General features: G+C 30.3%; 1 protein-coding gene across 2 annotated transcripts; it reads right to left on the bottom strand.

Annotated features, from left to right (window-relative positions):
- Positions 1–653: 653 nt before the first annotated feature.
- Positions 654–9514, bottom strand: LOC137813298 (LEAF RUST 10 DISEASE-RESISTANCE LOCUS RECEPTOR-LIKE PROTEIN KINASE-like 2.1). 2 transcript variants are annotated; one of them, XM_068615425.1, is made up of 3 exons: positions 8672–9498; positions 8151–8198; positions 654–876 (listed from the first exon to the last, which is right to left on the bottom strand). In XM_068615425.1, the coding sequence occupies exons 1-3, from the start codon at positions 9405–9407 to the stop codon at positions 851–853; spliced, it is 810 nt and encodes a 269-aa protein (XP_068471526.1). In that variant the 5' UTR covers positions 9408–9498; the 3' UTR covers positions 654–850. The 2 variants fall into 2 exon arrangements, with proteins under 2 accessions (XP_068471526.1, XP_068471527.1); XM_068615426.1 differs by lacking the exons at positions 654–876; positions 8151–8198 and adding exons at positions 2682–3844; positions 6146–6149 and having other exon boundaries at positions 8675–9514.
- Between the last annotated feature and the right edge of the window lie 17878 nt (positions 9515–27392).

Here is a 27392-nt window from a genome sequence, read left to right as displayed (position 1 = left end):
TGCAGAATCATGAACTCATTCTACCTGAATATGCATGGTGACATTCTACATTTTTTGTGTAGACAATACTTGTCTTTTCTATTTTTCATGTGTTGGATTGCATAACTTTTCCATGACCAAAAGAGTAATATTTAGTAAGTTTTAATCCAAATAAACATTAAATGATTTTTTCAAGAAAATAGATACTCTAAATTCTTTTTGTCACAACAACTTTGTTTTTATATTGAAGAGTTTATAATGGTACGTTAAATGTATCCACACATTTATATCAATTAAATTGTACCGGAATGGGCGAGGCCGACCCTTGGTCTCATTGCCCGAGATCGGGTCAACTTGATCGAGACCCTGGCCGAGGCCTGAGAGACTTGGCCGACGACCCACCTGGCCGAGGCCCTGGGAGACCTGGCCGAGACCTTAGAAGACTTGATCGAGACGACCAAGACCGGGGAAATCTGGCCGATGGCCGACTCATACCTGAGGATGAGGCCGACGGCCAATCCTGATTACCATTAACGCTCAAACCAAGGTCAGCAAAGTTAATCCATCATTAAGAATTAGGTAATGCAACCCTAAGCGGTATCCACCTCGATAAACGGGCCCAACAATGTAGGTCCATTAGAATAATATAAATAGCATGCATCCCAAGAAATAAGGTACGTCATTTATCATTGTTCACCTACCTGAGAGCTGACCACCCGCTTTACTGACTTGAGCGTCGGAGTGTCTTCGCAGGTACCCCCACCATCCGGTGTTCACCCGAGACCAAGTGTCGAAGGAGAAGCAGGAGGACGAGAAGAATCCCAGCTCATCATCCAGTTATCTGCCCGACCGAAGGAAGGAGAAGAAGACTTCAATAGTTCTCTAGGTCCCATCTCCCTAGTAGGAACATAAATTAATGATAAAAAGTCATTTATCAAGAAAATAATTATTTATAAAATAAATGAAAATTAAACTTACATGTATATATTTTAAATTTATAAAAAAAAATACTTGTGAAATTAAAATCTAGATTTAATTAAGTTTTAAACTCCTCATTAATTTAGGTATTTTCAAATTGAATCTCTAGTCAAAATTTATGTTTTAATGGTATTAAAAAATGTTTATATCTTTCAATTCCATAGGTTTTAATTATTTTTACATTCACATTGATATAACTGTTATCCTACTTATTTGTAATATAAATATAAATATTTTAGTTAATAAGAAATTTTGTAGTTAATATAAAATGAAGAAATAATTTATCTTTCAAAATATAAAAAAATTATCAGATGTATACAATCCAAGATTTTTTTTACTGAAATGGTACCATTGTTTAAAGTATTTGAATTTTTTACTTTTTTTATAAAAATAAGTAAGTCATCCCTCAAAGTACGATTTTCTCATTATATGTTTTAAATTTTTTTTATTGAAATCATTATGTTAATACGATTTTTGCTTTTGGTTTTTGAAGTTGTGTTGGTTCACTTTAGTTTTTTTGAGTTTTTATATTAAAAAGTGAATTTTAAGTATAACTCAATCTTATAAAATCAATTTATAATGTAAGACTTATTACAAGAAAACTTAGAATTCCATACTGCCAAAATCGTAATGCAATAAAAAAAATTAATTTTTTTAAAATTTTTATGTTTTTTAATTATTTCGGATTATTATTTATCATATTATGATTTTTATTATACTTATTATTAATAATAATAATTATATTAAAAATAATAATAATATAAATTATATTAATAATAATAATATAAATTATATTATTAATAATAATAATAATATAAATTATATTATTAATAATAATAACAATATAAATTATATTATTAATAATAATAATATAAATTATATTGAACTTTATGTACTTTTCCTTTTTTTTCATAAATCTGTGGTTGAATTCAAATCTTAACCTATGAGTACACAACCGGAGTCTTAAGCAAAGATGATATAGGCTCATGGATACAACAATATTTTATTAATTTCAATATATATATTACGAAGTGGACTTTAAGCCTAACTCAACCTCATAAAACCGGCTCAATGGGGTGAGGTTTGCACCCATTTATATATTATGAAATGTCCTTATCTCTAGTCGATGTGAGATCTCCAACACACCCCCCTCACGCTGAGAGTGATAGATAGAAGCTCGTGCGTGGGACTATATATTATGGGTGGTCCGATAGCGGCCCGATAGCGGGTGGCCTGATAAGCCCAACAAATACTCGCTAGGATAGGCTCGAAATGGCTCTGATACCATATTACGAAGTGGACTTTAAGCCTAACTCAACCCCATAAAACAGGCTCAATGGGGTGAGGTTTGCACCCATTTATATATTATGAAATGTCCTTATCTCTAGTCGATGTGAGATCTCCAACACACCCCCCTCACGCTGAGAGTGATAGATAGAAGCTCGTGCGTGGGACTATATATTATGGGTGGTCCGATAGCGGCCCGATAGCGGGTGGCCTGATAAGCCCAACAAATACTCGCTAGGATAGGCTCGAAATGGCTCTGATACCATATTACGAAGTGGACTTTAAGCCTAACTCAACCCCATAAAACAGGCTCAATGGGGTGAGGTTTGCACCCATTTATATATTATGAAATGTCCTTATCTCTAGTCGATGTGAGATCTCCAACACTAACTTTATAGATGTAAAATATTATAGATGTACTTCTACTTAAAAACAAACAAGGTGAATGTAAAACAAAATTTTATTATACATCCTTAAATAGTATGCTTCACTAAAGGATCAATTGCATGTATAAGAGAACGAGTTCAATTCATTCGATGTCGAGTTTATTGTTTCACCATCTCTACTCATTTCATTTGGAAATAAAGTAGGCTTTGGAGGTATTTCCAAGTCTTCAATGTCCCCTTCAAGCATTTCCACTACTCTATTCATTGAGGGTCGATCAATTGGTTTTAATTGTATGCACCAAAGAGACACTATAATCATTTTCTTTGCTATTATCTTTTTCTCTTCAGTCAAATCTTCCATATCTATATCTTCCTCTTCTTCGATATGATCATAGATCCAGAGTGGAAAGTAAAGTTGACTTGAGTGGTCTACATGGGGATTTAGATTCTTCCTCTTGCTCGCCATTTCCATCAAAAGCATTCCAAAGCTATAAACATCAGCTTTATGGGATATTCCTCCAATATTTTTGTAAAATAGTTCTGGAGCCATATATCCAATGGTTCCTCTTGCTGCAATCATTGTGACGATACTATTATCTATTGGATATAACTTTGCCAATCCAAAGTCAGAAACCTTAGGGATGAAGTTTTCATCTAGTAAGATGTTATGAGGTTTGATGTCAAAATGCAAAATCTGCATCTCACACCCATGGTGGAGATAAGTAATCCCACGAGCCACTCCAATTGACATATTATATATCTTTTCATAGCTTAAATGTATATTTCTCTCTTTTGAGAAAATAAATTTATCAAGAGATCCATTGGACATAAATTCATAAACAAGAGCACGCTTTGAGCCACTAACACAAAATCCAATTAACTGTACCACATTTTGATGATGTATTCTTCCAATGGTCGCAACTTCATTGATAAAATCTTGTCCATTTGCTTTCGATTTGCCTAACATTTTGATGGCCACAAAAGGCCCACTGCACAACTTTGCCTTAAAGACAGAGCCAAATCCTCCTTCACCTAACTTCTCTTTGAAACCTACAGCCATCTTCTTGATTTCCTTGTATGAGTATCTAATTGGTGTCAAACTATTTTGTTCAAGGTAATTTTCAATATTTCCATACATTGACATATGTCTTTTTCTCCATTTATATGTAAAAATAACAATTATGAATGGCAATCCAAACACAACTTTGTAAGCCCTTCCTATGAGAATACCTGCAATAAATTTTTACTTGAGTGATTACGCTAGTAATGTAATGCACTAAAGTATTTTGTAAAGTAATTATCGTTCATAAAATCCAAAGTTTGCACATCCATTTACTTAGTAACATTAGAAAAAAAAGAGTGTAAATTTAATGTCTAGCATAAAGAAATATTAACAATTTTTTTTTTCACGTTGCTATCTATAAATATATTTTTATGTAACACTAATGTGTCCTAACACCTAATGGAGTGATGGTTGTAAAAAATACATACGTATTTTTTTAAATAGTTTCTATAAATTTTTTAAATTCAATTTGTGTTCCTCTAACCCCTTTTAACCTATTGAAAATCACAATTTTTTTAATCTTTAAGGTAATTAACATTTAATATGGGTTAAAAACCTTTATTTATATCACTTTGAGGATCAAAATTTTGATTTTTTAAAATTAGATGAAGAAAATATGAGAATTTTTTTGATAAATTAAAATTTAATTTTAAAAAATGGGAAGTATGTTGGAGATCCAACGTCAACTATAGATAAAAATATTTTGTAATATATAAGTGGGTGCAAGCATCACCTTACTGTTTTATAAGATTGAGTTAGACTTAAAGTTTACTTCTTAATATAGTATCATAGTCAATTAGAGTGTATCATAATAAGTGTTTGTTGGACTAATCAGATCACCCATAAATATATAGTCACATGCACGAGTTGATAGTCTCGAAGTAAGAGGTTATGTTGGATATCCTACATCGATGACTAGATATAAGGACATTTTATAGTATATAAGTGTGTAAACCTTACTACGAGTCATCTATATAAGGTTGAGTTTGGCTTAAAGTTTACTTCTTCGACGTCTTAGATTTCTAACAAAAGATTACTTGTATCGTAGATTGAAAAAAGCTTTCAATGGGTACTATGAGAATGACACTTGTCCCAATCCATTAAGTGGCCTTCAAAATTACGAAAATGTAATACCGTGTGAAGGTGACTTATTGGTGATAAGGCGCATGTTGAGAACAATTCCAAAACCTTTGGATGACACCCAAAGAGAAAATATTTTCCACACACGCGGCCTTATCAACAACAAGTTATGTTTCATAATAATAGATGGGTGTGGTTGTACTAATGTGGCAAGTACAAGAGTGGTGGACAAGCTTGGACTACCCACCATCTCTCATACAAAGCCCTACAAGCTCCAATGGCTTAATAAAGAGGGTGAAATCATGGTTACTAAACAAGTCCTCATAACTTTTGCTATAGGAAAGTATAAAGATGAGGTTTTATCTAATGTTGTGCCTATGGAAACAACACATGTTCTTTTGGGGAGGCCTTGGAAATATGATAGACAAGTTCTACATGATGGCCAAACAAACAAAATGTCTTTCAACTTCCAAGTGCACAAGGTTATCTTAAAACCCCTCTCTCCCAAAGAAGTTCATGAGGACCAACTAAAAATGAAAAACAAAAGAGAAAATGAAAAAAGAGAGAGAAAGAAAAGATAATCGGGTCACAAACTATCATCTTACACAACTAAATCAATCATGTTGACTCGTGCCATGCTACAAACTACACCTCGAAGGTGTCCTTCTTCCTTATCTTTTTCATTAACAAATACATCTAAATACTTAACATCTTGGACAAAGAAGCTTTGGGATGAAAATCAAACACCTCCTACGGGTTCTCACCTTTTAAGAGGATTTTTTTCACCAAGTACTTTCATCCTCAAATATTATTTCCCAACATGGCTTGTATATAGAGCTTCCCCTTTTAAATTCCTCAAGCTTAAAGTACATAAGTTTGTTTCACTTCCCACACCCTGCACTCTTTTATATGTGAACAAACTAACTATGTTATATGCAGGATTTCTAAATTGGAGGTTGAATTCTCTCAAACTTGGGGGGCATGATACAATCCAAGACCACAAAGAGATGACCAAGGACTCACATTACCATCCACACTATGAGAAGTCATCTCAATTTTCAAGTAAAGAATCCACCAAGGATCTAGCAGACCTTACCAGAAGGAGAAATGGGCAAAGACCAGAACATCAATTATTCTTCCTTATAGTCTTCTTAAGAATAAAACAAGTTGTAAATAATTTGGGCTCATATTGGAGATCCAAATAGCAAGATAAGCTAGAATAAGGTGCCTTTAGCATAATAGGGGGTGTAGTTATCATTTTATCTTGTTTCTAGCCCTTTAGGAAGGAAATTTGACCTAGTTTATAGAAGAACAAGCCTAGGGTGCAATTTTTACTTAGTAAAACCCTAAAGGTAGCCCCTTACACATTTACCACCCTACCCTTGCTCTTCTTGCCCACCAAGGCACCCATTCCTATAAATAGGGTGTCATACTTCATGTATTTTCATGTTGAATTTGAATAGTAAAGTTACTCTGCACAACTTGTGTGAGGTGTTTGTGAGGCTTGTGTCCTCTTAGCATTAGGTCTTATCTTGAGTGATTTGAGAGCTCTCAAGTGGCGACCCTCTACACTTATCTTGGAGGAAACCAACCTCCAAGTGGCGTGTCCACCTCTCTCCCATCATCCATAAGCTTCCCTTCATCTTTTCTTTTCATCTTCCATTCCACCATTTTCTCTTTGTGTTTATGTTTTTATTTTCCTCCATTTTTCATTCGGTCTTTGTCATCTTATTATGTTTCCTTCCATGCTCTTTCAATTCCACACCATACATCACCATCACCATATAATGTGTTTTTCCTTTTGCCTTTGGAAGTGAACCTTCACACTTACTTAACCACTTGGTTAAGTTCGTGTCCAGTGGGAATCTTCCCTATGTCTCACCATCTAATTGTTAAAAATCTCAATCCTAAGTAAAGTGTCACCTCTAAAATGGAAATCTAAAATCAACTCACATCAGAAGAGGTCAATCTTTTTTTATCTTATGTATTGGAGTAAGTTAGATGTGAAACATTGTATAGATGTAATGCATGTATAGAAAAGAATGTGTGTAACAACTTAATCAAAATACTTTTGAACATTAAAGGTAAATTGAAGGATGATGTGAATGCATGTCCGAATTTGATTGAGATGAATATACGAGAGGAATTGGCACCGTAAGAAGTTGGCAAACATACATATTTTCCTGCAGCGTGTTACACTTTGTAGAAGAAGGAGAAAATAAGTTTATGTGAATTTCTTAAAGGTGTTAAGGTACCACAAGGCTAGTTTTCAAATGTTAAGACTCTTGTATCTATGCATGATTTGAAACTAAATGACTTAAAGTTTCATGATTGTCACGTTCTAATGCAACAATTACTACTAGTGACTATTCGTGAAATCTTACCAAAAAAAGTTAGACATACAATAACTCGACTATGTTCATTTTTCAATTCGATATGTAGTAAAGTTATTGACCCTCAAAAGTTAGATGAACTTGAAGAAAAAATTATTATTATCTTGTTTTAACTTGAGAAGTTTTTACCTCCATCATGACAGGTTTGTTTTGAAATATAAATTGTAAATATTTGTGCTTTTATAAATTTTAATTATATAAGAAATATTTTAAAAAACACTCCATTTATACAAGACTTTGTGTGTAGAATTATATTGTAATCACTACAAGAAAATCATGAAATAGAAACCATTTTTTAGAGACCAAAATAATTAGTTGCAATAGTAACTAAATTAGAGACCATTTTAGAAACCAAAACAAAAATTGGTTTCTAAATTAGTTTCTATTATTGTTAAATAGTTTCTAAATTGATATCTAATTAGCAACTAGGTTTTAACTACGAATTATTTAGTTTCTAAATTTGGTCTCTAAAACATTGGTTGCTAATTAGATACCAATTTAGAAACTATTTAACAATAATAGAAACTAATTTACAAACCAATTTTTGTTTTAGTTTCTAAAATGGTCTCTAATTTAGTTACTATTGCAACTAATTATTTTGGTCTCTAAAAATTCGTTTCTATTGCATGATTTTCTTGTAGTGAATAGAGAATAATAGTTGGATGTTACAATAATTTTTAGTATAATCATTATCATATATTAATTACTTTCACCAAGTTCATATTATAACCAGTCATTGAAAGAGTTGAAAAATTTAAAACTAAAATAATACTTTAAAAATACTACGATTTAATCATAAATTGCTGTCGAAAGTAGTCGAAAGTTTTTAAAAGCAAAATAAAATTTAAAAAAAAATCACAGATGATTGTAAGCCAAATCTTCTATTTTTTAACAACATTTCTGTTAATGGAAATTTGAGAACTACTAATAGAAGTCTGTTTTTTTGTGTAATTAAAGAATTTAGAAATTAATATAAAGTCTTACCTGCTAGATACAGGATTAGCACTCCCAGCGGTGTTAGACCAGATCGGCCTGGAATGAAGGAACATATGAAGTTTAGAATAGTGTGATCTCACCAGTTATTCAAAAAAGGCTATTTTCATATTTTGATAAAGGTTATAGCGGTCAATAAGTTTAACAGTTATTTATTTTAAAGAAAATAAATGTTTAATTTAATGCATACGTTCTTATAAATACATGTAAAATATAAAAGATAAAAAAATTGGTTTACTAATTGTTTACCAGCTTTTCAGTTAATTTAAATGTATATTTAGAAGATTTAAACTACATGAGTAAGGAGCATAATAACGTGCTTATGTGACTATGAGTGGGAGAATTGTAAAGGATGATAACAAATTATTATTTTTCTTCTAAATGTTGGTTGAATTATTACAATGATGCTTTGTGAATAATAATATATGTAAAGTGAAATATACAGTATATATGTTTGAAACTGTTATGAAAAAATCTAAAAAATTGGTTAATATATTTTGGTTTAGACTCACGGCATTGAAGCTTCTGGTTAGAAGAGTCGAAATAGCAATAGCTATCATCATCTGGACAAAGATTCTGACAGGTGAGTTTTATCCATGAAATCTGGAATCCATAGGCGAGTGCGGTGTGAATGGAAGAGTAGGAATGGTAATCGAAAGTGGAGAGAGAAGTGGGAGCAACAAGCTTTACCTCACACCCAACTTCTAAGTCCTCTGCTTTTAGGTCTCCACCAATTGCATATGCATACCCCTTCCCCTCCCACTTCACCCACTCTCCACTCTCCACATACTTCCCTTTCTCTCCCACCGAATGGTTACAATTCACAAACACTATATGCGAGAAACTCAATTCCCAATTTTCATAGGATCTTAGACCGGCTTGGTATGGATCCGAGTCGTAAAAGGAAGTGTAAGTGTAAGTGTCAGAGAAATTGGAACGAGAGAGGAAACGGAGAGGAAGGGAGGAGAGATTATGGTGTTGAAGAGCAGGATCAACCACTCTCACTGTGTAGTTCTTGTAGTTTATTGACTGCACATGATATTGTGCAGAGTACAGATACAACACCGTAACATTATTCTCACAGCCAAGCTCATAACCTTCCTCACCACACTCTTCTGGGTCGCCTTTGAATCGAAAAGGGTAATTGATGTTGGTGATTTGACCACAGGAAGAGGAGGGGCAGCCACCATGAATTTTGTGGACTAGAAGTAGCAGTACCACCATGAATGCTCTCTCTTTCCACATCATCTCTGTTTCTCATTGAATTCAAGTGCAAACAAATCAAAGTTAGATACTGATAACAAGAGAGACTGAACTGTATATATAACTATGAAGGACCACATTTTTCCCTTTTAGAAGATTGTTTGAAGACTTATGTATGATACGTACCGTGAATTCTTATTTAGGTATTTAATAATGTAAATTTTTTAATGGAGTTCTTTGAGTTTCTAAAGCCATCCTAAATCGTTCTCTTTTGGAAGGTTTTATTAATATGCTGTTCAAAAACAATTTTAAGGAATTACTTTGAGAACCCAATTAAAGAAATAGTTCAGGACTTACTTTTAAATAGAGACAAAACATAAATATATATTATAGTAAATCATGGAAAAATGATCGAAATAAATTTTTATATCCTGATTGAAAAACAATATTTGTATAATGCATTTGATTTTTTTTTCTACTTTAAATATTTGCAAATTATTCAAGGGCTAAAAGTTCCAACACAAGTAGACTTGTGGCTAAAAGAATATTTTTTCATTAATATCCGTATTGATAAGCTTTATTGAGCCACAAATTCTAATGAGTTTCACAGGTTTGTCTTATATAAACACTTGATATGGAAGTACTTAATTGACGCAGTCAAATGACAATAGGTAGATTTTTTTTATAAAAAAAAAATATATTATATATTTAAGATATTTGAAAAATATTTCAACCCTATTAAAAAAACATAAATTATGTATATACATAACTCAAGTAATCATGAATAAGCATAAGATCCTATCATAATAATCGTCCAAATAAAACCCATCCTCACCACCATCCGTCCCACACCACAAACAGATAGATGAGAATTTTATACATTAAATAAAAATTAATTTTTAAAACAAAAAATAATTAATTACTATATTAACTAAATTAGATATCATTTTAGGGACTAAAAAACATTTTGATTTCTAAATTAATCTATTATTGTTAAATAATTTCTAAATTGGTATCTAATTAGCTACCAAGATTTTTGCTACCAAATTTATAAACAAGACAATTGGTAGCTAATTAGATACCAATATTAATTTAGAAACCAATAATTTTTTTAGTCTCTGAAATGGTTTCTAGTTTAGTCAATATAGCAATTAATTATTTTTTGTCTCTAAAATTAGTTTTTATTTAATGATTCTCTTGTAGTGTTATTATAACAATAGTTTTTCCTATTCGGATCGGATCCTTAATCCAAACATGTGTCTGCAGGGTTGCTGATATGAAGGTGGTCGATGAGATGTTCTTGTATCTCCACGTCAAGCATAAGGTATCTATGTTAGCTGGATGGTTGGTAGGTGTGGTGGAAATGTTGTAAAAAGTTACAGGGCTCAGGTTTAAGGAGAAGTAGGGTGCTGCAGGGTGAAATATGTGTTGTTCTTGTGTTGATTCAGTAAAGGAAAATATAATCCTTGTTGGAGGTTTTTTTTCCTACAATTTTTCAATGGATGTGAGGTTAGGAAATAAGGTGCTCCTGGTTCAGAGAAGGAGCTGGTTCAAGGTGCTGCTCCAAGGATGTTTGGGTGTGCGAGGTGGCTTCCACGAAAATTTGGTGTCGTAGTCAGTGCTAGAAGTCGTGTGGAGGTATATCAGTTTGTTGGTGTTTCTGATTTGTACACATCAAGGGGCTTAAAAGAAAGTTGTGTTGGGGGTAGCATATGAAGACACGTAACATAAGAGGCCAGGTGGTCAAGATCTGTTTTCTTTGAAGATGTGGTTAAATAGGTGGATGAGAGGTCGTGTGGGGCAAATGGAAAAGTCTTGTTAGGCTAGGATATGGTTGTTCTGTTTGTTCCATTAAAATGAATATTTTCCTTTGCTTTGTGCTACTTGGTTTTTTTGTATATGGGTTGGGGTACCCCTGAAGTACCCCTTTTTATTATATTATATTCTTTGCTGATAAAAAAAAAAAAAGATAATTAGTACACAGAATGTATGCCAGAGTTGATTTTTCACGCGCAAGACTTGAACTTCCATATCTCCTTCTTTCTCCTCAGGACGTTGTGCTGTTGGGATGGAAAACAATGTCGTCAAAGTTGGTTTTGGAGTTGTGGCAATTTTGGGTTGTTGCCTTTTTTCACTCTATAAACAGGGGTTTCATACACCTTTCCAAAATCATCGCTCACGACTTTTTCCACTTTTTCTCTTTTCCTTTCTAATATTTTCTTGGGTTCTTACTCTTTTAAGAGTTGTTTGTTAGTTTTGATATTATCGGTAATATCCGAGAAGTTCCTGTTGTATCTTGGAGGACTTGCGTAATACACAGTGGATAAGTACTTACAAACAATGATCATCACGCCTCAAGAAGTCAACTTTGTTTGTGTTTTTTCAACCTTATTTACTACAATTTGTAAGGAATTAATGGTTGAGAATACGAACAAAAACAACAAGTCTACACTGGAGACGTCAAACAATGTTTCCGCAACACAGAGCATCTTTGCAAAACTGTTTCTACCCTGGCAAGAATTTCTGTCTACCCTGTTGGACATGTATAGAGTCGTTTTTGCACTTACAACTTCTAAACCCAACTCAAGCACACTTTCAAAAATATTGACGATTGGGCTCATGCAAATAAGGTATGTTGTCACACCTTTCTCGGTGTTTTCTAACAATATGTTCGATGTTTATTGCTTTTACAAGGAAGCAAAATATATTTGGGATTCTCTTATTCTCAAATATACCGTCGAAGACGTCGTTAGACAAAGGTTCGTGATTAAAAACTGTTATCATTTGGGAGATGATTGAAGAAAAGGACATTCATATGAAAAATGTAATAGACATATTTCAACTTCTAACCTTCCTATTGAAATTAATAATCATTGATTTTTTTTTTATCAGTTGAACGTACATGTACACTAATGCTTTGTTTTCATCAAAGAATGAATTTGAAGGAGTGAAAAAAAAAAAGTGAAAAGTGAGATAGTTTGGATTGAGGGAAAGAGAATAAAAAGTGAAAGAAAAATTTGTGAATGACTTGATAGATATAATAAATTTAAAATGATTATAAAAAATTTAATATAAAAAATTTAGAAAGATAAATTAGAATTAAAATAGATTAAAAAATAAAAAATAATAATAATGATACATCTTAATAATTAAAATTATTTTTTATTTTTTATTTATTATAATATAAAAATATATATTAAGTATTATATATATATATATATTAAAATATAATTTTTATATATAATCAGTATATAGCAAATCCCTTTAAACAAAATTAAGAAAGTTTGAAGAAATAAAAATACATTAATTTTTGTGATTTCTAGTTTTATTTTTGCCTGAAAACAAATATACCGTAAAAGTATTATTAAAAGTCTGAAAGATGTTTTGATTTTTTTGATTAGTGTGATAAAGGAGAGTGTGGACCTAAGATTGTGACAGGAAGCTTAATGCAGGTTTAAATTTGGAAGAAGTTCACTCATTACTGTGTGTAGAAAACATAACCCACACTCAACCTTGACTTGGTAGACCTAAATGAATTTGAATAAATCATATATCTAATTCGACATCAATTCATATGTTCTTTTCATCAGACAACGACAACCCATGTTGCGAAGCTTCTTCCTCATCATCATTAACTTATAATTTCTTTTATTTTCTTCTTTTTCCTAACCTCTCTGTATTATTACTCAGTCAAAGTTCCACCACATGTAGACCTGTGGCGAAAAGAACATTTTTCCATTAATATCCGTATTAATAAGTTTTATTGAACCACAAATTCTAATGAGTTTCACATGTTTGTCTTATATAAACACTTGATCTGCAAGTATATATTTGACGCAGTCAAATAACAATATATGTAGAAATAATTCATATATTGAATAATAATTATTGATTTATTTTTATCAGATGAACGTTATGCAGCCAGCTCTGATACCATATTACGAAAGTGGACTTTAAGCCTAACTCAACCCCATAAAACCGGCTCAATGAGATGAGGTTTGCACCCATTTATATATTATGAAATGTCCTTATCTCTAGTCGATGTGAGATCTCCAACAATTAGAACAAATGAGTTACTAAATTTATTATTTTGTTCCAAAGTTTGCAAATGCGAAATCATGAACTATCATTCTACCTGAATATGCATGGTGACATTCTACAATTTTGTTGTAGAAAATACTTGTCTTTTCTATTTTCCATGTGTTGGATTGCATAACTTTTCCAATGACCAAATGAGTAATATTTAGTAAGTTTTAATCCAAATATTTTACATTAAATGATTTTTTCAAGAAAATAGATACTCTAAATTTTTTTTTCACAACAACTTTGTTTTAATATTGAAGAGTTTATAATGGTACGTTAAATGTATCCACACATTTATATCAATTAAATTAATGATAAAAAAATCATTTATCAGGAAAATAATTATTTATAAAATAAATGAAAATTAAACTTACGTGTATATATTTTAAAATTATAAATAAATACTTGTGAAATTAAAATCTAGATTTAGTTAAGTTTTAAACTCCTCATTAATTTAGGTATTTTCAAATTGAATCTCTATTAAAAAAATTATGTTTTAATGGTATTAAAATATGTTTATATCTTTCAATTCCATAAGTTTTAATTATTTTTACATTCACAATGATATAACTGTTATCTTACTTATTTGTAATATAAATATATATTTTTTTAGTTAATAAGAAATTTTTTAGTTAATATAAAATGAAGAAATCAATTTACCTTTCAAAATATAAAATGTATACAATCCAAGATTTTTTTTTACTGAAATTAATGGTATACTACAAGAAAATCATGAAATAGAAACTAATTTTTAGAGACCAAAATAATTAGTTGCAATAGTAACTAAATTAGAGACCATTTTATAAACTAAAAAAAAATGATTTCTAAATTAGTTTCAATTATATCCATTTAGCAACCAAAGTTTTAGAGACCAAATTTAGAAACTAAATAATTGGTAGTTAAAATCTTGGTTGCTAATTAGATACCAATTTAGAAACTATTTAACAATAATAGAAACTAATTTAGAAACCAATTTTTAATTTTTCTTCTAGTTTATAAAATGGTCTTTAATTTAGTTACTATTGCAACTAATTATTTTGGTCTCTAAGAATTGGTTTCTGTTTCATGATTTTCTTGTAGTGGTACCATTCTTTAAAGTATTTGAAATTTTTACTTTTTTTTTATAAAAATAAGTAAGTCATCACTCAAAGTACGATTTTCTCATTATATTTTTAAATTTTTTTTATTGAAATCATTATGTTCTATACTATTTTTGCTTTTGATTTTTGAAGTTGTGTTGGATCACGACTTTAGTTTTTTCACTTTTTATATTAAGAAGTGAATTTTAAGTTTAACTCAATCTTATAAAATCAATTTATAATGTGAGGTTTGCATCCACTTATATATTATGAAAATTCCTTATCTCTAGTCAACGTAAGAGCTCCAACATTCTTTCACGTCGGGACTTCCTAACTTGTGCGTTAAACTATATATTTATGGGTGACCCAATAGCGAATGACCTCATAGGCCCAACAAAATTTCACTATGATAGACTTTAAATGACTCTGATACCATATTAAGAAGTGTACTTTAAGCTCAAATTGAACCTTATAAAACTAACTTATAAGGTGAGATTTACACCCACTATATACTATGTAAAAGTTTTTATCTCTATTAATAAGTGTCAGATTTCAGTAATATTTCATATTAAAATACAGACACTTATGGATATTAATTGATAGAATAACTCCTAATTTATTAATTTAAATCTTTTTACATATTTTGTGATTTTAATTTGGATGAGAACAATTGATTCTCAAATTTGTGTTAATTCTATGATTCTAGAGAAGAATGGAGATGAAAGGGCAAAAAGAGAATATACAAAGATAAAATGGGAAAGTTGGAACGCACTAGTACTCACCCAAGCTCGCCCAAGCCAGAAGCTCCTAAAGGATCTCGCCCAAGGGAGCTCAATGTCGCCCAAGCGAGATCACTTCAGTGACGTTGGACCTGTTTTCATGCAACTAGCCCAGGTGAGCCCAATAATGCCCAAGAGAGAAGTCACTTAGCCCAAACTCAACTAGGTTAAATATGAGGCTTGAAGCACAACCCTAGACAACATTGAGTGAATTGGAAATTCATTGGGAGAATAGAAGGTGTTAGAAACCCTAGAGGAGACATCCGTCAAGGAGAAACATCTTAGATTTTCTTTTCTTGCTCTCCATGCTTGTAATACTTAACATGAGTGACTAATTCTATCCTTTGGAATTGAGAGTTATTTGTTCAAACTCTCCTTTATTTCTAGAATGTAAGGTAGTTTTTTTAGCTTGGAACACATTAGGTGAGAATTCAGTCACTCCAACGTAACAATATTTTTGTTCACTTTGAGCAGTTTCAACTGCTACACTTGAAAAAAAGAAAAAAGCAAAACCAGGTTAAAAACTTATGTGGATAACATTGATTTTGAGTATATGAAATTATAAGAACATAATGGTGTCTAGAGATGGAAACGTTGATGAAGAAGAATTGGTACTTATGGTTCAGCTAAAGGCTTAGTTATGGATGAAATATAAACTACCTGCTGTTATTTTCTCCTTTTCAGTCAGGCTATTGTTCCCTAATCAATACCTTAAAACAATCAAATAGCAAGAGAATTTTTTTACCGTTTGTACCATGGTGTTCTACATAATATTTTTTTTATCTATACTAGCTACTTGTGTTTGTCTGCTATTACTGTTTTGAGCTATTTTTCAATATGATATAAGGTGTTTTAGTTTGAATCTTTGTAATATTGCTAATCCTTTCTTCAAAGTTGGGAAAGGTTTATTTGGATGTAACATCAAGTTGAGCAATCTAGAAGAGAACCTACACTATAAAAAAAAATCATGAAATAGAAATCAATTTTAGAATAAAAAATAATTAGTTGTTATAGTGATTAAATTAGAGACAATTTTAGAGACTAAAAAAATGTTTGGTTTCTAAATTAGTTTCTATTATTATTAAAGAGTTTCTAAATTAGTATCTAATTAGCTACCAAGGTTTTAACTACCAATTTAGATTCTAAATTTGGTAGCAAAAACCTTGGTAGCTAATTAAATACAAATTTAGAAACTATTTAACCGTAATAGAAATTAATTTAGAAATCAATTTTTTTTTAGTTTATAAAATGGTCTCTAATTTAGTCACTATAAGAACTAATTATTTTGTGTCTCTAAAATTGGTTTTTATGTCATGATTTTTTTTACCTGGATGATCTAACATTGTTATTAGATTGTCTCTATTTGTCTCTATAATAAACTGAGATTTGTTCTAATTGATTTGTAAATCAACTCGTTTATTTATCTGTCTCTATAATAAGGTGAGATTTCTTGTAATTGATTTGTAAATCAACTCGTGTAACTGTTAAGACTGTTTATTTATAATTGTTTTTGAAGTGAAAAGTGATAAGAATTGTGAAATATGAATGGGATTGTATGTCTGATATTTTTTTTAATACGAATGTTTAAAATCTGCAAAGTATGTACAATTAACATAATATAATTATGGTAAAAATCATGTCACTTCCATCATAATAAAAAGTAAGAAAACAAAATATTTAAGACAAAACAATGGTGATGGTGATTAGTATACGATTTTTCATCGCATCTCTACTACCTAGAACCATTGTAAAAAATATTAGAAAAATACTTATTAAGAGATAATTGTGACAATTTTAAAAATAACTTTTATCGAATATTAACTAAACTACGATAGTTATAAAAGTAATTGTCATTGTATTGTATGTAAAAAAAAACAACAATGATTGTAATTGATGTTATTATGTGTGTTTTCTAACAAAATTAAACCAATATAATTCTCAAGCTGTCATTATAAGTTTGTTGAAATATTAAAAACCTTTTTTTTAGTGATTGAAGTGTTAAGGTCTGCACTCTAAAACTTGTCAATTGTAGTCTTATTATAGTATAATGAGCACACTTCATGGAATATTTTAAAGTTATATATCTAAATATTTTATTGCAATTATCCATTCACTTGACAAAAGTGAGAGATAATCTGGTGGGGAAACTCTTGTGGTCGTTCATGGACCTTTTCCACCACTGCATATTGGTGTCCACCACCACACTTTTCTTCTCCATTTATTTAAGTAGAACGCGTTCAAAAAATTAGAATAACAAAAAAAAAATGATGGACGTGTTCTAGCCAAGAAGGATAGTGTTCCTGCTAGGGAGATGAGACCTAAAGAACTATTGAAGTCTTCCTCTCCTTCCTTCGATCAGGCAGGTCACTCGGTGATGAGTTGGGGTTCTTCTCGTCCTCGTGCTTCTCCTTCGGCACTCGGTCTCGGACGAACACCGAATGTGGTACCTGCGAAGACACTCCGATGCTCAAGTTAGTAAAGCGAGTGATCAGTATTCAGGTAGGTGAACAGTAATAAATGACGTACCTTTGTTCTTGGGATGTGTGCTATTTATATTATTTTAATGGACTTACTTTATTGAGTCTGATTAGTGGAGTGGATCTCACTTAGGGTTGCATTACCTAATCCTTAATGACGGATTAGCTTCACTGACCTTGGTTTGAGTGTTAATGGGTGTATGGGTCGGTCGACCAGGCTGACCATGATGATTTCCCTAGTCTTGGCCAAGTTTCTGTGGTCTCGGTCAAGTTTCCTCGGTCTCGATCAGCGAGCCAGAGTCTCGGTCAGGGTGACCGAATCTCGGTCTCGCCCATACCAGTACATATAGATTTCAATTGAATGAATTGAAAGAGTGTAATATAAAATCTAATTATGTTTATTCAATCAACTAAGTATGTCACATAATACCTAATTATATCATATGATAACTGATATATTTTTTTCTTTATAACTGATTAAATCATATAATGACTAATAATATCATATGATAATTGATATATTTCTTAATACTCTCTCTCAAATTGGAGAGAGTGCAAATCAAGAACTCTCAACTTGCCGCATAAAAATTCAAATTGCTCTCTACCAAGCCCTTTTGAAAAAATGTTTGCCAATTGCATCTTTATAGAAACATAACATGAATGAATCTCACCTGCTTGAAGTTTTCTCTGGAAATCAATCCCAATGTGTTTTGTACGTTCGTGAGAAACTAGATTAGCTGCAATATGTAAAGCTACTTGATTATGACAAAATAACGAAGTCGATTTGTGCAATTCAACCGTCAAATCACGAAGTATATATCTCAACCAAGCCAATTCCCAGACAAGTATTTGCCTTTGATATGTATTTTGCTTCTGCCGATGAATGTGATACATTTGTTTGTTTATTTGATTTCCAAGAGATAAGTGGTGATCCGAGAAAAATACAGTAACCAGAAATAGAACACCTTGTAGTACGACATCCTCCCCAATCTGAATCACAGTATGCATTAAGAGTTAAATTATTTTCAAATGGTAAAAAAAGACCCTGACCTGATGTCCCTTTAATATATCTAAGAACCCGCAATGCTGCTTCCCCCCACAATGTTGCTTCCCAATGAGGCTTTCGGGGTGTGTTCATGAATTAACTAAGGGTGTGTATTGAATATACTATGTCAGGTCTAGTAATTGTAAAGTATATTAATCTTCCAACCGGTCTCTGATACTTGCTCAAATCATCAAGTATTTTGCCATCTTCATTTTTCAATTTCAAGTTTTACTTGGAAATTTTTCCGGCTTCACACCTCATAATCCTGTGTCTTGTAAAATATCCAATGCATATTTTCTTTGAGACATAAAAATCCATCTTTTGTTACAAGAGAATTATATCCCCAAAAAATATTTCAATTCACCGAGGTCTTTAATAAGAAAACGTTTGTGCATATGACTTTTTGAGCAGCTTGATTTCATGTATGTAAATCATTACCCGTCAACAAGATGTCATCAACATAAATGAGAATAACAATAAACTTTTTACCTTGAGATTTAGTAAAAAGGGAATAATCTGCCTTTGATTATATGTAACCAGTAGATTTAACCATAGTTGCAAAAGTTGAAAACCAATTTTGTGATGCTTGTTTTAAACCATAAATATATTTGTGAAGCTGACATACCAGATTCTACCCCTGTCGGCGAAGACCAGGAGGTGGAGTCATATACACCTCTTCTTGTAATTTCCCATGAAGGAATGCATTTTGCACATCAAGTTGATGAGTATACCAGTTGCGGGAAGCAACAGTTAATAAACAACGAAGAGTGGTGAGCTTGGCAGTAGGAGAAAAAGTTTCCTTATAGTCTACAACTTCAACCTCGGTGAAGCCCTTGGCGACCAAACGAGTTTTATATCGTTCAATGGTCCTATCAAAATTATACTTGATTTTATGTATCCAGCGACAGTCGATTGGTTTGTGCTCCGGTAAAAGAGAAACCATCTACCATGTGTTATTGCTTTCTAGAGGTTGAAGTTCAGTAAACATGGCTTTTTATGTATAACTTCGCATTACATTATGATCCAATTTACTTCAATAGTAATCTCTTTGCAAAGTTTTATTTTCTAAATCTCTCTATTTTAATGAGTTGATTCATGTATTAATCAGTTGAACTTAAAGAAAATAATGAGATATTTCAAAAAAAAAAAATTAAATGTTTTAAACAAAATTCTGTTATATTAACCAATCCATTTTTAATTGAAACAAATATTTTCATTAAATGATCAAACTGCTTTTACAATTTTACAATCATTATTACCTAATATAAAGATGTAATCTGGTTATTTCAAACAACGATTTTCATAATGTGTCCATAATGTGTCCAAGAAACAACGAGTTTGCTTCTTGGATCATTCTTGCACTTATCCAACAACTCCAGTCCGTAGGTAATGTGTCCATAGGTAATTCAATATCTTTATTTTTAAATTTTTAATTATTATTTAAATCTTTTTTCTTTTTTTTTTCAATTATTATTTACAAATATTATTGTTTGCCAATTATTATATCGGAATGTCCAAAAAAACTTTAACCATTACACCAATCAAATTTTGTTGTCATATTATGATTATTATTATACTTATTAGTATGATTATCAATATTAATATAATTAATAAAATAAAAATTAATAAAATTATTCATATATTTAATATTATTAATATTATTAAATATTACAAGTATTATTAAATATTATTAAATATTATTAATATTATTAAATATTATTAATATTATTAAATATTATTAATATTATAAATAATATCAATTTTATTAATAGTAGTTATATTATTAATGTTATTATTACTAATATTATTAATTTTGTTATATTATGAATACTATTAATATTACTAATATTATTATTATTAATAATATTATTCGTATTATTAATATAATACTAATTATATTATTTATATAAATATTATTAATTTTATAATATTAATAATATGTGTACTTATTAGTTATGATTATTATTATTTATGAATATTAATTATGATTTTATAATTATTCATATTATAATAATATTTTTAATATTATTTATATAATTATTATGATAATAGTTGGTAGGTAATAGAGATTTGTGAGTGATAGTTAGTAGGTAATAGAGATTTGTGGATAATAGTTGGTAGGTAATAGAGATCCGTAGATAAAAGTTGATAGGTAATAAGATCCATGAATAATAGTTGGTAGGTAACTCTGAATTTATCTACGGATTCAAAATCTGTGGGTAATGTCCGTAAGTAATATTATCCATGGTAATATCCATAGGTAATGTTGAAATTACCTATGGATTCAGATCCGTGGGTAAAACTTCATAGATAATATTTTTTTTTGTAGTGATATAAATCTCATGTGCAATCGCTCTCTCTCTCTTACTCTCTAGTATCTGTTTTATCAATAACTTTCTACTTTTTGCGTTTAAATCAATTGGTTGAGTTCTCGTAACAACAAGTTTAATTTTTGAATATATACTTATTGTGCTTTTTATAATTAGTTAAACAGATAAATCAATTAGTTGATTTTATTCAAATTTCAATATGACTCAGTATTGCGAAAATAATTCACCCTCAGTTTTTTTTCTGCCTTTTTCTGACCTTATATATCCTTTTTATGCTATATTGATCCTCCAAATTCCTTGTATTTTGTCCTACTTTAAGTCTTTTTATTCACTATTAAATGTCAAAAGTACCTTTATAACACTTTATTCTTGACTTAAACTGTCTTAAATGTTTAGGAGACATTAATGATATTCATCTATTAAATATATAATCGTAGGACTTTTTCTAGGATTTGCTTCATTCAAAACAAATTATCGTTATATATATCAAAATCTACCTATAATGCCATATATCCCACTAGCCTTAGGTCGACCCTTAAAGGCTTAATATCGAAACTTACCATAACGCCACACAACCCACTAAGCCTCGGATCGAGCCTTAAAGGCTTAATATCTGAACTTACCTATAACATCACAAAAGGCATTTAGAAAAATAAGTCAATAAATAACATCTATCAATCACTTATTTAAAGGATGGTTAGGAGAGGTGACCCTTAAACAAAAATCCCTTAGGTTATTCTCTATTTCAAGTCATCATATGCTATATTAAAAGAATACCTATGTGAGTGTTGACAATACTTTATTCAATTTTTTTAGAATGTTAGAGCACTCCAGAATGCTCATACCTTCTCTTAGAGGGTTCTGGTGGGATAAGTACAACAAGATCAAACTTAACTAGGAGAAGTGTCAACTTTATTACCACAATTTGCCCTTTATGCGAAGGGATTTTTTCCATTGAGTTGAGAAGAGATAAATGCAGTTCCAAAAATTTTTCCAAGATGCAAGTAATATGAGCTTGCGAGATTATTGCAAAGATTCGTAACACAATGTTAGGATAGGTCCAATAACATACTGTCCAACAAACTATGTTAACCTAAATATCACATATATAAGTGACCTATTCTGAAAATAGAAAAAAAAAGTTTATAATTAATCCTAGTTTAGTAATCTTAGTATTTAGTAGCCATAACCATAATTAATGATAGAATAGGTAGCTGCAGTTCTTAGTGTTGTATCACAAAACCTTGTTTTCTGTATTATGTTAAAAATACATGAAGAAGACAACAAGAAAGGCAACAAGAAGAAAATAGCCCACAAGAGAAAATAATTATTCAACAAAAAAGAAAAAGAATAGAAAATAATTATTCAACCTACTCTGCTAGCATATTAAAAATCGTAATTCATGACACACGCATAGTCCACTACAAGAAAATCATGAAATAGAAACCAATTTTTAGAGACCAAAATAATTAGTTGCAATAGTAACTAAATTAGAGACCATTTTGGAAACTAAAACAAAAATTGGTTTCTAAATTAGTTTCTATTATTTTCTATTATTGTTAAATAGTTTCTAAATTGGTCTCTAATTAGCAACCAAGGTTTTAGAGACTAAATTTAGAAACTAAATAATTGGTAGATAAAACATTGGTTGCTAATTAGATACCAATTTAGAAACTATTTAACAATAATAGAAACTAATTTAGAAACCAATTTTTGTTTTAGTTTCTAAAATGGTCTCTAATTTAGTTACTATTGCAACTAATTATTTTGGTTTCTAAAAATTGGTTTCTATTTGATGATTTTCTTATAGTGGTCACACGGATTAATAAAACAAAAGCACAAGTAAGAGAAAAAAACAAAAGAAGAAAACAAAATATTTTGGAAAACAAAGTATGAGATGCACACATTCTTAAGATTACAACAGATAAACATATAAAAAAAATAAAAAAAATATAGCAAAACGGCTAGATAGCCTTGTTACAGGACTAACTAGACAATCTCACTAGAACCTAGATGATCTACAATACCTCTTAAATGGCCAAAAGCATTAGATGGTGTTACATTACCACTAAACAATGAATATCATTAAAATTATTTTTCGAAAGCATATTAATATAAGCTTCCAAAAAGAACAATTTAGGGTGGTCTTAGAAATTCAAAGAACCTCATTAACAAAACTACTACACAAATATCTGATGACTTTTTACGGCAAGGGCCCCGTGTTTGTCAGAAATAATAATTATCTCTAAGGACGGATATCGATCCCACTAGGAAAAGTGAATTATCGAGTAGAATATTCGCTAAATATAACAACAGAACAATAAAAAGAGTTTGAAGTGATGATGTTCGCACTGATCAATAAGAAAACAAACAAAAAATTAGTTGCTTCAATTGGAAAAATAGGGATTAAGTTTCATTTCTTTCACTCTCATGTATTTTGATTAACATGTTAATATTAAGTTCTTTGATTGAAATTGATGCCCGTAGAAAATTCATTTATATCGATCTCTCGCATATAAATTTCTTAAGAATGTTTTCTAAATATCGATCTCTCGCATACTTATAAAAACAACTTAGAAATCACACTCAGATGTTAATGGCAATTAACATTTCAAGTCTATCTCTAGCACTCAAATATGTTAAGTATTGATGTTTAGGTCTAAACCCTAAAATTAATTCTCGGTCAAATTTTGGTCTATGTGACTTTCCATATTTCCTATCGAGACTTCACCTAGTCATTTTTCCAATTCTACTTCATTCACAACCTCTTTAAATCTCACAAAGTCAAATATTTGTCCTCTATCATTTAGTTTCCTAACTATGAACACTTCACTAACTCTTTTCCAACTTTGGATGATTTTCCACATATCATACTTGCACTAGTGCGGCTATTTTACATGTACAAGGGCGGTTATATAGTCGCACTTGATCAACACGCATTCTTAAATCGAAGATTTACAAGTGCGGCTATGGTAAATAGTCGCATTCTTATTTCATTTAAAAAAAAAAATTAAAACCCTAAGGCAGCAATAGCGGTGGCAGCAGCAACTACGGAGCAAATACGACATAACAAAAATCCAAGCAGCAGGCAATGAAGTTGGTGACCTTCGTCAATACAAGAAAACAAATAGATGAGAGAAACGAAAAAATATATATAAATCAATTGTGAAGAAGAAAGAGAACTCGAAAAGAACTTACAATGGCACAAAGAAGACAATGAAGGCTCGTAGAAAACGAGAGGAAGCACGAGAGCATAAACAAAAGAGAAAATGAAGCGTCAGAGAACCATTCGCCAATGCAAGAAAACAAACAAATAAATGAAACGAAGAAAATTTATAAACCATTGGTGAAGAAGAAAGAGAGCGAATCGAAACGAACTTACATTGGTACGAGAACTCAATGAAACTCGCAGAAGAGAGGAACACCAGAGCAGAAACAAAGAGAAAACGCGAAACGCCAAAAAGGAAGAAAGTATGAAAGCGTAAGTGACGCGCTTCAAAATTAGGGTAAAAAATTATTTAAGAATGCGGCTATTAGTAATAGCCGCATTCTTAAATCATGCAATTTGATTTACGAATGTGGCTATTTAAATCATGCGCTTTGATTTAAGAATGCGACTATTACAAATAGCCGCATTCGTAAATGAAATTAATTTAAAAAATGACACCACGTTTTGAATGACAGCGCTAACCCTAAAACCGCATTAAATAAATAGTCGTTGTTTATACATTTTGTGCTAGTGTTGCTAAAGTTTACTGAAAAATGTGTGGAGAAATATGAGATGTCTCGTTTTCCTTTTGTTCCCTAGGCGTCATTCATGTCTATCATTCCTACATGAGAAAAACTTAACATATATAAGGTCAATGTACTAGATATAAAAGTAAATTTTCTTTACTAGCACAAATACGAAGGAGTATCGATGATGAAAGCAACACAATGAAAAAGAAGAAAACATTAGAAGCACATTGCAAAATGGAACGATTTGCATTGGTATGATTTGAGTATATTAATAGACATATGATGATAACTATATGTTGTAACCATTGTTATTTAATATTTTCGACGATGATTCTCATTACTAAAAAATTATTAAATAAAAATTAATTTTGTAGACAAAAAATAATTAGTTATTATATTAATTAAATTAAATATTATTTTAGAGAATAAAAAGTTTATTGGTGAGTAATTGTTATTATTGATAAATAGTTTCTAAATTGGTATCTAATAAGGTTTAAGCTACCAATTATTTATAGATTCTAAAGTTGCTAACTTAAATCTTGGTAACTAATTAGATACTCATTTAGAAACTATTTATCAATAATAGAAACTACTTTAGATACAATAATTTTTCCAGTCTCTAAAATTGTATTTAATATAATAACTAATTATTTTTTGTCTCTAAAATTAGTTTCTATTTAATGATTTTCTTGTAGTTTATATTTTAACCATTGTTTTGAAGATGACAATAAAATAAATTTTAACCAAATTGTTGGAGATTTCACATCAACTAGAAATAAGATCAAATTATAGTATATAAGTGGAGCAAACTATCATAATATGGTATCAAAGCTCATTTCCGTGCTAACCGTTATTGGACTACCTTCAATTCCCGTGTTTGATGTCTTTTATACGAATGCACAATGTTGTGAGCGTGAAAGAGACGTGTTGGAGATATCATATCATTAACTAAATTATAATATATAAATAAGACAAATCTCATATTAATAAATCAATTTAAGTTAAATTTAAAACATAATTGTCTTAATACAAACTCTCATTGTTTTAGATATTTGATTACAGTTTTTATACAACCATTCATCGTTATAAAGTTACGCTTATTTATAAAAGAGTCAGCACATTTTTTCAATAATAGTAAATGACTTGATTTAGCATAATAGTAATAAGAATTAGTTTTGATACTATATGACGTCCTTATTTAGTAGCATACTTGGTTGTACATAATTTTTTTATACCTGTAAATGTATGTAGTTTTAAATTAATTAATTATATAATAAAACATCATTACATAGGTCCGATTGTTAATATTAATTTATTAACGAAAATACGCTACGTAAAATAATCAATGTAGATTAATTATATTTAGGTGTATAACTTTAACAAATGATTTCGTAACATATGTAGCATAATATAGCCAATTTAAATAATATAAAACAATTAAAAGTAGTCCCTGTAAAGTTTGCATAATTGTTGATTTTAATCCACATGAAACAAAATTATTAATAAATTTAGTTCTTAACTTTGACAACCATTAGTCAATTTGTTCTCATAAAAGAAAATTTTCTTATAGATATCATCTTCCAAGACCAAATCGAATGATATTTATTTCAGAAACTAATTTTTTCTTTAACCAAATAGTATATAGCTTATTGCATTTTACATTAACGGTGTAATAGAATGACTATTTACAGTGATGTTTACTCTCTCAAGTAAAACTTTGTTGTAAATATTATCACAATTTCCTCATTAAACAATGAATATAGGGATAAAAGAGAGTACACTGTGACTTATATTACTCCAACACAACCTTTATCAAAACTTCAAAATGCAAAGTCTTTTTTGTCTGGTTATTGAGATAATTTATAACCGATATAAAATGTTAATAACTTAAAAATTTGTGATTTTAATACATTAAAGAGGTTATAGAGGAACACAATGAATTTAAAAGTTTATAAAGAAATTTATTTTAAAAATATGTTTGTATTATACAAGCATCACTGAATTAGGTCTTAGGACACATTAATGTTCCACACAGTTTACTTTAGCAAACGCTGTGAAACTCAAACATTTCTCTTAAGTGACGTGTTGGTGTCGAATACTCATATCGGACATTGACACTCATATGACACGTACCGTGAAGTGTCTAATTCAAAAAGTATTTATTGGATTTCTAACAGTTCTAGTACGGTTCTAACACAATTTTAAAAAGAAAAAATACATTAATTTTTTAAAATCTCAAACTTATTGTATAAATTTTTATTATGATTATAAAAATAAGAAACAAATTCTTTTGAACCAGTCATGAAAAACATTTTTCTGCTCCAAAAAATAATTTAGAACATACTTGTGCACATAAATCTTTATTGTTAATTTATATAATTCATAATTATATAATCTATAGATTCGTGTCCCCGTGTTCTACATTTTAGATATTATACGTATCTTTGTGTCCGTGTCGTATCAATGTCTGTGTCAGTGTCTGTGCTACATAGTAGCAAC

Source organism: Phaseolus vulgaris, chromosome 1, assembly GCF_000499845.2.
Source record: "Phaseolus vulgaris cultivar G19833 chromosome 1, P. vulgaris v2.0, whole genome shotgun sequence".
In the NCBI taxonomy this organism is placed as follows: domain Eukaryota; kingdom Viridiplantae; phylum Streptophyta; class Magnoliopsida; order Fabales; family Fabaceae; genus Phaseolus; species Phaseolus vulgaris.
The sequence above is the reverse complement of the archived record's forward strand: the minus strand, read 5'-3'. Positions and strand labels throughout refer to the sequence as shown.